The 13658-nt window shown below is 46.7% G+C and overlaps 2 protein-coding genes across 2 annotated transcripts; both read left to right on the forward strand.

Annotated features, from left to right (window-relative positions):
• Nucleotides 1-1408: 1408 nt before the first annotated feature.
• On the forward strand, nt 1409-2704 carry LOC311000541 (la-related protein 6-like; the record flags this gene model as incomplete). Its single annotated transcript, XM_083991280.1, has 3 exons — nt 1409-1425; nt 1500-1686; nt 1793-2704. 3 exons carry the CDS (start codon nt 1409-1411, stop codon nt 2702-2704), a joined length of 1116 nt encoding a protein of 371 aa, XP_083847406.1.
• Nucleotides 2705-12284: 9580 nt separating this feature from the next.
• Nucleotides 12285-13372, forward strand: LOC311000935 (uncharacterized protein; the record flags this gene model as incomplete). Its single annotated transcript, XM_083991854.1, has 2 exons — nt 12285-12597; nt 12936-13372. Exons 1-2 carry the CDS (start codon nt 12309-12311, stop codon nt 13370-13372), a joined length of 726 nt encoding a protein of 241 aa, XP_083847980.1. The 5' UTR covers nt 12285-12308.
• Between the last annotated feature and the right edge of the window lie 286 nt (nt 13373-13658).

Here is a 13658-nt window from a genome sequence, read left to right on the forward strand (position 1 = left end):
ATGGGGTTGTCTGTCAACGCTACTACTCCCGCCCAGCTCCCGCCCACCCCAAACACTTACAACGGGGATGAGGCCAGACTCTCCCTCAGAAATGAAATGAATTGCATTTCCGGGAGCGGCTGGTTTACGGGGCTAAATAATTTGACCCTTCTGAAACAGATTAACATCTTTTCCACAACCACAGGATGTGTCGTCTGACATGGTTGTTTAAGAAATGAGACTTCATCAATTAGGGTTAGGGTTAGGGGGGTTAGAGATAGATAGATAGATAGATAGATAGATAGATAGATAGATAGATAGATAGATAGATAGATAGATAGATAGATAGATAGATAGATAGATAGATAGATAGATAGATAGATAGATAGAGTTTTCATACTGGAGTCAGAGCGTTGTGTGTCGTCTCCTCTGATGGACTCAGAAATGAAAGTCGCTGCAGAGACGATGCAGAATAACGACGATGATTCAGAACTGAACGAGTGAAATCTCAGTTCACTGCTCTGTGTTCGTTAGAGGGAGAGATTTCACACAAACACACACACACACACACAGTCTTTAATGATAGTCACTGGGTTGTTTCCATAAGTCGCCATGGAGACGCTTCTGTCAATCGGTGTAAAGATTCAAAATGAATAGAGGTACTGATTCCCTCTGGTGACCGTGTAGTTATACTAATGTGTGTGTGTGAACTTGCTCAGTTTGCTTGTCGCTTGTGTTTGACTCATTCGTCTGGGCGCTGATTAAAACAGAAACAAACAGGGAACATTTTCTCATGTAACTGATTTGTTGCTGCTTTGAACATGTTGGAAGGACATGCAGCAGCAGCAGTAGAAATGTTTTCATTTAAATGCTAATTACAGTTGCTGTTTTATACTTTAGTGCTGCGATGAATTGTGTATTTGGTCCAGCAATATCATCATTTCCCTCTTTATTTGATTGTGCACTTAGCTCAGAGCCGCGCTGCAGAAATTCACACCTATAATGACGTTGTTGTTCTTTTGTGTTATGATGATAACACTGACACGCTGGGGTTATTTCTGTTGTGCTGTGAGTGTGCCTTAATTTCAGTGGTGATAATATGCAGTTTATGAGCGTTAATAGTTTGTTTACATGAGGGTGTTTCTCTGCTTTCTTTTTTTTTTAACACATGCAGAAGAGAAGCTATTTTATTTTTATTTCTAGAGAAACTTTAGTGGTGAAGGTTTGTGGATTGTGAGAATTCTGTGGAATTTTGGTTGTTATAGCATTTTATGATTTTGTTTTGAATCCCAGAGAACTTCACTCCTGTATGAAGTGAATCCAGGTGCATTTCTAGGTTTCTTTTACTGAGAACCAGCCACAAACTACGCAGCAGCTTGGTGACCTGTTATATATATACACAGTATATATCGAACCTCAGGAAGACACCATGAGCAATCCAACTGGGTGAGGAGAGAAAACACATGGCTGACTAATCTAGATTGCATTATATCATGATGCTGAGTCCTGTCTTCTTGCAGAGATGATTCACAATCAGCCAAACACGAAGAGGAGCGAGAAGGTGAGGCACTGAGCTTCAAAATTAGAGCCCATTTGGAGGAGTTGTTCTCTGACAGCCACCTGGCAGAGGACGGCTTCCTGCTGAAACATGTGCAGAAGAACAAGCAGGGCTACGTGAGTCTCAAGCTGCTCACTTGTTTGAAGAAGGTAAAGCACTTTTTCTTTTCTTTTTTTTTTGCTCTCTGTGGTGTTTGAATAAAAACAATGCAGTGAAATGCAAACAGAAGCTGAGGTTTGCCACTGTTTGCTGCAGATAAAGGCCCTCACCACGGACTGGCACGTGACTCTGGCGGCGGCCGAGCGCTCAGACGTCCTGGAGGTGAACGACCAGAGCACCAAAGTGAGGCGGATTGAGCCGCTTCCCCAATGGCTGCTGTGCTCCCCCAGCAGCAAGCTCCTCCTCATCTGGAACATTTGCGTGGAGGAGCAGCAGCCCGGAGGAGACGGAGCGTCGTCGGCCCGAGGCCTGGAGCAGAGGATCGTGGAGCTCAGAGCCTGCAGAGGCGTCACCACGGTCTGGATCCTGCAGCCTGGTAAAACACTTCCCAAGGAGCTGCAGTGCTACACCAAACGCCACAGAGAGCTCGGCCAACACCTGTGCGCCGTGCTCAAGTTTGATAGTTTAGAGGCAGTCCGGAAGATCTACAGCGTCCTGAAGGAGGAAGAGGAGAGCGGGAAGGGCTTCAGCGTGGTGCCTCTGGGATTCCAGTCGATGCATCACATCAGCAGGGACAAATCATCAGAGGACAATACTGAGGACCAGCCTGTGGACACGCCGTCCCAGAAAGATCCAGTCCAGCAGGAGGAGGAGGAGGTGGTGGAGGAAGAGGAGGAGGTTTCACCAGACAAGACTCCAGACAACACGTGTCAGGGCCTAAAACCTTTGAAGGACTCCACTCAGAGAAGCTTTGAGCAGATCTCCAGCAGCAGCAGCAGCAGCAGAGGACAGTCCTTCTCTGGGCTGAGCGTGAGGTGCAGCAGAAAGAGCTGGGGCTCCGGAGACTGTCATAAAGAGAGTTTTCAGATCCCCTGGGTGTTGAGGCGCAAAATTGCAGCCGGTGCATTAAACCCCAAAGCACCAGGACTCCGGTACGCGCCCGGCTCGATGCACAGAGTGCTGCGTCAGCCGCTCGGCCCTGACGGCACCGGGGGCTTTCAGGGCTGAGTGAAGCTGCTGCGGCAGATCAAAGACACAGAGAGGCGGACGGAGCAGACTCACCTGTGCTGAATAACAACATCTCACAGAAAATTTAAAAGTTGATGAAGTAAAAAAAAAAATGAAATATTCATTGTATTAAACAACAAAAGCTATGGAGGTTTAGGCGTCTCTCTGTTGGTGAGAGGGGTGTTTGGCTCTGGGTGACGTGTAGTCGTGGACCACAGGCAGATGGGGGCAGCATTTAGCCGTCTTGACAAATGTGTTGTTTGAAACACTCACTCTGTTCTGCGTGGAGGACGGTGAATTCACTGTAATGCATGTTGAGAGGCTACAACACACATTAGCTGAAGGTACAAATTGTGGCACAAGCAGAGGCGTTTAAGTGCTGAGGTAAAAAAAAAAAAAAAAAAAGAAACTGAATCTACAAACGAGGCCTTTTGAAACTGGAGTGGCCCCCGCTCCCTCGGGGCCTCAGCTCGTCTGGTCACCGCTGCAAATTGCAGTGTATATTTGTTCTTGAGCCAGGATGGATTTACCTTGTTACCACTTTCTCCAAGAAAAGAGGTGTTGTCTTTCAACATGTGACGACGCTCTGGGAGAAGACACACACACAAAAAAAAGCCCCTCATTGTCCTTCTGCATCTTTTTCACAAATGTCTGTTTAGATTTTGGTTCTCTAAAAAGTACTTTTCCACTCGCTTGAGATGACATTTGGCTTAAAGTTTCTCGTCCAATCATCAAACCGCGTCTGTCTTGTGCAAGACGAGCGTAGTAGCAACATTTGTGCCTTATTTCCAGCCGTTCTAATGACACCTCGACTGGAATGGTGTGTTTATAGTGTTACTGATTGAGGGCTTCCTTAAAATCTTGCCCAAACCTAAACAAAATGTGTTTCTTCACTCCTCCACACCCAGTGGAAAAGATTCAATCCGACGTGTATACGATTCTATCATATTCAGATTGGAAACATACTTTGTTGTTTTTTATTTTTTTGGTTGCTCTTGTATATTCTGAACGTCAGGCCGTGGCTCTGACTAATGTAATCGTAGCTGTTGAGTGAGACTTTGCACTGCACGGATCACATGTTTCTGTCTATTGTCTCTGACTTGATTTAGCAATTAACAGCTGTTGGAGGTTTTTTTACTACAAGAGAGCCGCTCCTCCATGAAAACTACACATCTGTGAACAATATGTAAAGAGTGGAAAGGTCTCAGCTCCTCCATGTCAGGAAATGTTTCTGTGCTGATAGCTTCATTTCAAGGCTAGAAAACCACGGTGTCCACAGCTAACTGGAGGTCGTCAGGTATTTACATAGGCTCCTCTGCACAGTAATTGAGCTACATGTCAAACAAGTTAGTTGTAATAATTCTCATGTTTTCTTTTCTTTTTTTTCATGGGGGGCGAGGGGGGATGTTGCGGATAATAATTGTGCACCTGCCGACCGGCGACCAACCTATTCCGAGCATGAGGAGGATCACAGATCTCCTGTTGATTTGTGGCACCGTGTTTTTCTTGTCAGGTTTCTGCTGAAGGTTTGAGGTGAGCCGGAGAGTTTGCTTTGGCTTCACTTCAAACTTCACATAAAATGTACGCTTCAGGTCACTGAGATAACAAACCCTCAGATATCCATCAATGCACATTTTTTGGTATGAGAAAGAAGCTTGGGTTAAAGATTCCTTTTGGTTTCTTCACCCACCACAGTCCCAGTCAACACTGGAGGAATTTTAAGTCCTAGAAAGCTCGTGCTTGGCCACATCTCCACCTCGCTATTCAAAAGCTGCACACTGAGATTTGTGTATAATTTGGCCCGAGGATATGAGCGTGACTCATGGCGATAGAATGAGATATTTGTGAGCAAATTATTTGTTTCCTGTTGTTACTCCGCCTCGGTTGCCCCAGCGTATTTCAGCATGTTTGACTCTGAACCTTTGAAGCTCTGTTGCTGCTATACCTGCAGATTTTTTTTTCCTGAGCGGCACCTGTGAAGCTCGATCCTATCTCCCCCTCTTCTCCCCTCTTCTCCTCTCCTCTCCTCTCTTCTCCTCTCCTCATGCAAGGCTTCATTCGACTCCACAGACTGGTTGGCCCTTGTTTATACACGACCGACCCCGCACACCTGACGCATTTCCTCCGATGGATGGGGTATTTATTTAGATTGCAGTCTGGAGAGCTTGATACCTTCCAAAAGCGCAACCATCTGCTCCTCATTTGGCTTCCTCCAGGCTCAAGGGCTAAAATACTGGTTTGTATTGGGGGAGACGTTGAACGTGAGATCCTCAACAACAACAGCCGTGGGTTTTATCCCCGGCCAACTGTAGATGGAAGTCATCATGAAATACCTCTGCTGTGATAATACTTTTTAACTGGGGTTAATGTTGTCTTAGCAGCATTTAAACCAATTGTGAACTTTCTTAATTCCCACTAAAAGATTGAAAAACACTTGCTTCAGCAGACAGATCTGCCCAATTGAGGCTCTTACCAATCTCCCGCTTAAGATGGCAGACTCTCTTGCGGCAGAAGGTAAATGTAAGCCCTTGCTCAGGCCAAAGCATCCTTTAGTGCTCCTGGAGCTAGAGCCAGGGAGATTATCATGTCAAGAGTAATCCGACTCGGCCCACAAGCACAACTATGGAGGAGGAGGAGCAACAGTTGAGGGGTTGAGGCAGGCAGAGGCATCAGAGGAGCTCTCTGCTCCACTTACGGTAACCGAGCTTTCCCTCCTCACCCATCTTCTCGACCCCACAGTTGAGTTCCCCCTCTCTGGAGCTGGAGGAGAAGAGGAAGAAGAGGAAGAAGAAGCGCCGCTGGAAAGAGGGTAAGGAGATGAGCATTGTCATTCCAACGGCGCTCATGCGTGCAGATAAAAAAAAGGAAGGTGTGAGGACACAGTGTGTTTCATAACAGATGGGAGAAAAGTTAAGGCATCTGTGAGATCTGCTCGTGTCCTGACATTGCACCTCAGTTTTGCTCTGCTCCTCTGTTTCAGCTTCGGGGGGTTTGTGCAAACGGGGGGACCACCGACTCTGCATGGAGAAGGACCATGACAGGAGAATTTTTTTGAAGTGATGCCAAGTGGGAGTCCTCTCTAAACAGCACATCTCTCCTCTTTTTTTTTGAATGGATCAACCTGCCATGGAGCCATGAAGCCCACACTGACATTTGGAGGAATGTTGATATTGATCTTTGTGACCTAAGAGTTCTGTGGAAGTGCAAATATGATAAAAGAATAAAAGAGCCTGGACCTGAATCGAGTCAGGACACCTCCCCTACTTGCAGGCACAGGGAGTTGTGATGCTTTTCAGGGGAACTAGCAGGAATCCTGCTCTCACACCTCGCCTGTGATGATGATGGACTTACCTAGCCAGCACTTGCCTGTGGAGGTCAGCTGAAGACGACGCCACGCAGCTAAGTCTGGATTAGCCGGCCGAACGGTAAGGACACCACATCTTCTTTTGTTGGTTTAAGCCAGCAGCTTATGGAGAAGGCGTTAGGTGCCGCTGACAGGGATGCCTCACCAAGTGCTCGAGTGGCAGAAAACACACGCTGGATTATCTGTATCAACAAGCGGCCCTTGCAAGAGCCACATGTCAATAGCGCGCAGCAGCCTGTCACGAAATGTTTGCGAAGCAGTTACCGCTGATTACAAGAAGCATGGCCATGTGGTGGGAAAGAAAGTATCACAATGGTTTTCTTGCAGTATCTGAAAGACCTCTCGCTGCACAGAAAGTTTATTTTGTCAGGCTAAGGGGGCGGGGGGTGGATATTTTCCCCTCGTGTCACTTATCCAACATGGTGGTTTGCCTCATTAACATGCATAATTGCTCTCCAAGCGCTCCCTCCCCGAAAGGTTAGACCGTTACTTAGACTGATCTTTACAAAATAATGATTCCAGCTAATTATTTTCCCTCTATATGTATCATTTCAAGGAAATTAATTACGTCCCCCCCCCCTTGCAGAGCTGCACCTTTAATAGTTTAAATAATTAAGAAGATTGGGATCAAATTGCTAAACTTGTTATCAGAAAATATAATGGGGGCACGCTGAGAGAAACTTGATGATAGTCACTCTGGGCATTTTTCTGAAGTGATGATCCCCTCTCACTAAGCCCATATCATACGTAGAGATTATACTGAATCTAGCGGAGCCCCGAGAGGCCAGATAGAGGTTAAGCCTAAAGTCAATTGAGCTGTTCAACTTTCATAACCTGCCAAAGCTTGTCATAACTGGAGGAAGCTGAGGATGAAGCTGGACTGACACATCACTCCTCGCTGTGTCATTGGCGTTACTTGATTGTTTTTTTGTTTTGTTTTTTTGGGCAAGATTATTTTTGATGACTAAATATTCATTTGCATAAAAACAAAATTGGAGGTTAATGGGCTTTTCGAGGAAGCAAAATGTCGTCATGTCTCAGATGTTTGTGCTTGCTCGTGCTTGTTGGCGTGGCGTGGGTCATATTTGAAAGTGGTATTCAGCGAGTGCCAGATGGCCGTCAACCTTTTGTAACAGCAACATCAACATGTTTAACATGGGTTTAGAGCCGATGCTGTTGTGTTAAAAGAGGATCTGGCATAGACAGATTAGCTGCCAGAATAGCAGCTCACAGACTCTTCTTTAGAAAGCAGCTGGGAGACAACATCAATCTTCCTACACCGACTTGTAAAAAGAAAATTGACGAGGGCGAGGTGACGTTCGGCTGCCAACTCACATGTAACCCTGTTGGTTGGGACTTGGGAGTGGGGAGGAGGGGGGGAGAAAAAAAACTATTTAAATGCACGCCACAACTATACCTTTACTCAGCTCTTCCCGAAATAGCAAAAAGGCGGGTGAAATTGGGACAGGTGTCAAATGTGCGTCTTCCACTCACACTTCATTAACACCACCCTCACTGCAACAGGTTGGAGAGGAGAGATTTCGTGCTAGGCTGTTGGGTCACTGGATTAATCTGTATAAACCCGTGGGTGATAGTAGGTCTTCCAAAAAAAAAAGAAAATTGAATCTGTTTTAGCCACTTTCTTGACGTTGAAGTAAACAGAAGCAGAAGTCAGAAGTTGTGGCTCGAAACATAAAAAATGATCGCTGTTTTTCTAGCTTTTGCAGCCCGCAGATGTTTTTTCCCCTTTTTCTGCCCAATAACGACCGGCAGGCAGCGTTCACGCTAACAAGGAACAGGCTTGTTTTAATTATCCTATGGTTACTGAGTGACAGAGCCGGGGCCAACCGAAGCAAAATTACAGCACGGTCTAACCTAACTTAAGCCTTTTTCAGTTGCATTAGAAGAACCAGGGCTGGATTTAGCACGGCCAATCCTGGCTCAGAACATCTACATCTACTTTTACAGCCTTTTGGCCCACCCTGGTGCCAACGCCACAGATCTGTCACTCGCAGGCGTTTGTCACTTTTCTTTTGGGCTAAAAATCAGGACAGGTTTTGTTGTTTTTTGTTTTTTAGCAGGAGAGAGATAGAAGTGCCTGCTGGTGCTCTATCGGTGGGCCCCTGCATGCAGGCCTAACCCCTGAGTTAGAGGTGTCTGGTGGATTAACACCAACACACACACACATAAGGCAAGGTCTGGGCTCCGCCACCAACACTGCAGCCAGGTGTTAACCCACGTGACTACAGATAAAGCCGGCAGGCATTAGTGCTAATCCCGCCCTGATCTTTGGAATATGTCCCTATTACCTCCCCAAGCACTCTCTAGCTGTCCCCAGGCCTCCTGATGCTCACTTAAGAGGGAAAAGACGAGACAAGGCCTCTCTAGGACTCCCTAAAGCACCTTGTTTCCTTGCAACAACACAGTAGGTGCCTTTCCCGCTGTTTGTTACGCTCCTGTTATCTTTTCAGCACAGGTATTTATGGGGTGTGTTCACGGTAGCGCCGGAGACAGCCGGTCACGTGGGTGGAGCTGAGCCGAAACGCACCCACAGCGTGGTTAATAATGTTCTGCAGGTCGAGGCCTCAGGTGGCGCAGTGGCAAATAAATAACACAATGCTGCTTCAGACCTGTGGACATTTCCAGATATCAAGAAGCAGCACTATTATGTAAGCTGGATTATCTGGCGTTATGTGATGGTGCTTCTGGGAGTGAAGTGGGTGTCTGGACGCCAGTGGAAGGTTGGACTTTGTCTTGATTTCTACGCAGGCAGGCCCGCGGTGTGTCATATGATTTGGGGGAAAGTGAAGCCACGCAAGAGTTGTATGTGTGTGTTTATGGTATGTGTGAGTCACAGCACTGCGAGGCAGAGAGAGTGAGTGAGACAGACCAGGCTGTATTTAGGGAATGCACAGGAACAAATGCTACAGAGTGGGGGCACATAAAAGTCGGTCTCTGCTTCCCCCCCCCCCCCCGGCACAAAGAAGCTCTTCATTCAGGCTCGGTCTGTGATCTTCTCCCACTGTAATCATGTCACACTGGTCAAGATCCAAGCAAGCAAGACAAGAAGAAGCCCCCCCCCCTTGTCTGCCGGCTTCATTCAAAAGTGTTAACCACAGACGCCCCTTATCCCCATTTTGACAGATCTCCAGTTCATCGTCCATGGGCTGTGGCATTCTGTGGAGTGTCTCCTTCAGGCGTGGGAGGGCGGGGAGGACACGAGTGCCATGCTACTGTAATTACATTACAGCCAGCTTAGCTGCGCCGCGGCCACTGACCCAATTATTCCTTTGAAAACATCAAATTTATTGTGTCATTTGAAATAATGCGATCTTTGAGCCAACGACAAGAGCTCAGTTGAGGGGGCGAGTTTCCGGCCGCGACTGTACGATGCATTGTATAGGCTTGTGCATTTGAGAAGACATAATGTCTCAGGCCGGCCGCCGGCGTGGGTCCAACCGACTTAGGAATTCTTGGCAAAGCAGCAGCTGCACTTTCATGGTTTCCCTTAAAACATGTCAGTGATCCTCTGAGACAGCCTTCACTCAGCTGGTGGCTCTTCAGGTGACATATGGCTCGGTTGCAAACATCAGGTGTGCTGCTTCTTTCACGTCGACGGCGTATTCACTCCCAACTCTCACTGCAAACACAAAAACCCCCTAATGAGGACCTTCATGTGTGCAAATCCTTCCCTTTTCTCTCTCTGTGAATGGATGATTTTCTGCGTTTGTGTTTGCGCCTCATGCGTTCGACCGGCGGGCCCTTATCTCCTCACACACGGAGCATGCACGGGCACATCAGCGCTGGTGAAGGGCCCGGCATGCCGCGGCCGTGTGTGGGAGCTGTTTTAGTTGACTTAGCGACTCATCTGTGCTTTTATGTCTCTTGTTTGAGGATGGCTTTTCCTTCTGCCGGAGAGTCCTCTTGGGGTTCCTCTATATCCTTGTTGCTCCCGCTCTGTTTGCTGGAAAACAGCAGCATTTGTCCCGTCAGGAAGCGGAGCAGGACTCCCCATTCATGCCTTTTCCGTTGCTCTCCCTAAGAAAACACCCCGCGCTCCCTTCACCTATCACTGTCTGTATATTTATGTCCATGACAGCAAGGGGCCAGTGGTGGATATTAAATGTCTGTGCTGATTAATCACCCGTGACCATCTGAACAAGCTGCAGAATGCTCTTTGGCACTTTTATTGGCGCCAATCGACTGCAGAAAGAACTAATGCGTTTCTGAGTGGAGCGATTATGACAATCAAAGTGTCTTCAGGGACGTGAGATCAGCGTTTGATGGCCGGTCTTCGTCCAGTGTCAGCAACCAAGACATCGCGGGACTCATAGGTTTTTTTTTTTTTTTTTTTAATGATCTAATTGTTTTATCGAGATGAGCCACAGAGCTAACGGACTGAGGATGTTGATGTATCGCTGCTGTGCTAAACAATTAACTCTGAGAAAGATTAATTGCCCCCCAAAATGACCTATTAATAGCATAAGAAAACAATGAGCTCATGCTTTTTGCCATACATCATGACAAACCGGCTCGTTCTAAAATTGAGGATTCATCATATTCAGCGGCAGCGGCGGTGAGATTCCTGGTGTGAGGAGCTGGTGTTGAACCAACAGAAACAAAATGAAACTTTCCATTGAGGCTTCTATCTATCACACCCGCCGAGTGAACACAGACAAAACTTTCAGACGTATAGGGTCGGGGTGGCACTTGGAGGGAGGTTGGGAGGGGGGGGCGACACTCTGCAGGCTCCACGTTTGATTTACTGAGATTGTTAGATGAAATGTTTGACTTTCAAATGAATACTGCTCTACCCCTTCATTGTGCTCACCACGTCGAACCCATGTGGAATTATGAGTGATGAGTCAAGCTTTTGACTGATAGGACTGGTCGTACCTGTTTATACGCTGATTACACCACTGCAGCTCATGTGTGCAGCCAGCGACTTTGTATTTTCCCTCTGCGGTGTCCAAAACACTCAGACGCAGAGGAGCACTGTCTGAATTTGCCTATAGTTCCTTTTTTTTTTTTTTTTTTTTGTTCACCCCATGGCAAATAGTTTAACTCCACAAAGGGGAAACCAAAAGTGTTCCTACTGTTTTACTATTTTTCACAAATGTTTATGTTTCATTTGATCTGCAGGAGCAAACTTTCAGAAATTATTCATTTCAGATTTTTGTTCCTATAAAAAAAAAGAAAAGAGAACAAAAAAAAGGCTGGACAAAGATATGTGACATTTTGTCCCACTGTAAACAATCCAGCAGTCTGTATATGTGTACACTACAGAATCCAGTCTGGCAAAACACTTTGTAACGCTGGTCTGGATTTGCTGTTAGTCGCTGCCAGTATACCATTTCCGGCTCTGGGGAAATGTTTTGCTCACTGGTGACATGATATGAAAAATACAAAGAAGTGGGGATGGTAAAACCTCTCCGATACCAGTGGAATGACAATGAGGAGGGGAAAGAGGGGAGAAAGTGGAAAGAGAATGATAAGTTGCTTCATGATAAGTGGGTTTTGTGGCTTTTATGTTGCAGCCTCTGGTTGAAAGGGAGGGGCTGTGTAAGGTGAAGATGTACCAGCACATGTTCTCTGAGGCCTCATCATACATTTGCTTTGGAAATAGGTGTGGCAAAGAGATTACCGTATATGACCCCCTCCTCCTCCTCTTCCCTTAAAAAATGTATAAGCACTTAAGGGACACACTTTTTGTTCAGAAATGATAATAATTTAAAAAGAAAATGCTTAAATTCTCAATCACATCTTGTATTTTTTTTTAGATAATTCGGAAACGTTTGAACCGGTTTCATGGGAAAGTGTCTTGCACAACCCTCCGTGCCTTTGGTTAGAATAAAATATTTTGCAGCTATGTTATTTTCTTTCACCCTCAGGCCGCCTCGATATAACTTTAAAAACACACTGCATTCTCAGGTGTCAGCGAGCGATGTCGAGCTCTACACGTCGTGAACCCACTTAAGAGTGAAAATGAGCTGACAGCGGAATCAGAGAAAGTAAACTGACGGTAAAATAAAAAGCCCTGTTTGAGTGAAAGTTGAAAGAAGTGGATTTTTCTTTTTCTTTTTTTCTTAACGGGAAGGTCGCCAAAATGTGACGGTGAGGAGATAACAATTATGGCATTGTGCTTAAATGTGACAGGTTACCAGGTGTGACTGTCTGAACGCTGTCTGACCCCTTTTCCTTCTCTCTCCGCAGAGTTTCAATGCTCCTCCACGTTCTAAGATGAAGTTATGGAAAGGTGCTACTTTTGCCTTCATGCTCTGTGGCGCAGCCCTGTCCATCGTCCTCGTTAGAAACATGGCCACTGTCGGACAGTTCAGACCAAAGACAAAACATCCACACACACCTTCATCCTCATCGAGTCCGTCTTCATCGTCGTCAGAGTCGACATCCAGAACCTCCAGATCCTTAGCTGAGCCGGCGGCCTCGTCGTCGCAGCGGACGACGGCGGGCGGTCTTCACCGGAGAGTCCGCTCAGCCGACAACAACATGAACTCTCTCCTCTCAGAGTGTAAGACTGTGATTTTTTTTTACCCTTTTCCTTGTCTGCGCTCAGATTAAGTGTGTGAAAAGGTTGCAGAGGTTCAGACAGAACACTTAGTACCTGACGCTGTTTTTATCTCACAACAGCCTGCAGTCAATTAACACCTCATAGTTCACCGACTGCCTCTTTCCCATGGCTTCACTGCGAGTTATTCATCACACGATTGGCTTCATGGGACTCTATCTCTGTGACCCATCTGCCGTGTTGTTTACATACCTGCCCTGCCATACACGTCGGTCGCACAGCAATCAGATAATTTGTCTGTCACCTGTCTATAAATGTTGATTTATCCCCCACTCTTCCAGTTTCCATGATGTTCCAGAGCTTCACCGAGGGCGAGCTGCAACATGTGGTCGGGACCTTGCTAGACAGGAAGAGGAGGAAGAGTCGGCGCCTGGGCGAGAACCAGGCCCGTAGGACTAAAAGAGCCCGGAGGCCGAGGCTCTGCGCCGTGAGGGAGCTGGAGTTGACCGTGAGCGAACTGGGTCTCGGCTACGAGAGCGACGAGACGGTGCTGCTGCGATACTGCAGCGGGAAATGCATGAACCACAAGCGCAACTACGACATCACCATGGCGCACATGATGCGGACGGGCTTCAGAGAGAAGGGCCGCAAGGACAAGGTCAGCAACGGGCCCTGTTGCCGGCCGATAGCGTTTGAAAACGACTTTTCCTTCCTGGACAATAAGAGCCGCTATCACACGATACAGAACGTGTCGGCGAAGAATTGCGGGTGTGTATGACCCAGAGAAACAGACTTATTATTTCTTCATGCTGCTCTCGGCCCCTGTTGGAAGAGTTGAACGAGGATGCTGTTAAAAGACAAATCAGAAAACTGTGGAATATAAATTCAAAGAGAGGAGGAAAGGATGGGAATATAATCATGGCTGCTCTGCGGCGGCCATCTTTGACAGACTGACTTGTTGTGACTGTCTCCGCAGCTCATGACGGCACGTAGCTACTGTGCTTGTGTGTGGACTCCATGTAAAAAAAATGACAGGAAATGACTGTTCATGACAAAAAACATTT

Source organism: Trachurus trachurus, assembly GCF_905171665.1.
Source record: "Trachurus trachurus genome assembly, chromosome: 17".
Classification (NCBI taxonomy): Eukaryota; Metazoa; Chordata; class Actinopteri; order Carangiformes; family Carangidae; genus Trachurus; species Trachurus trachurus.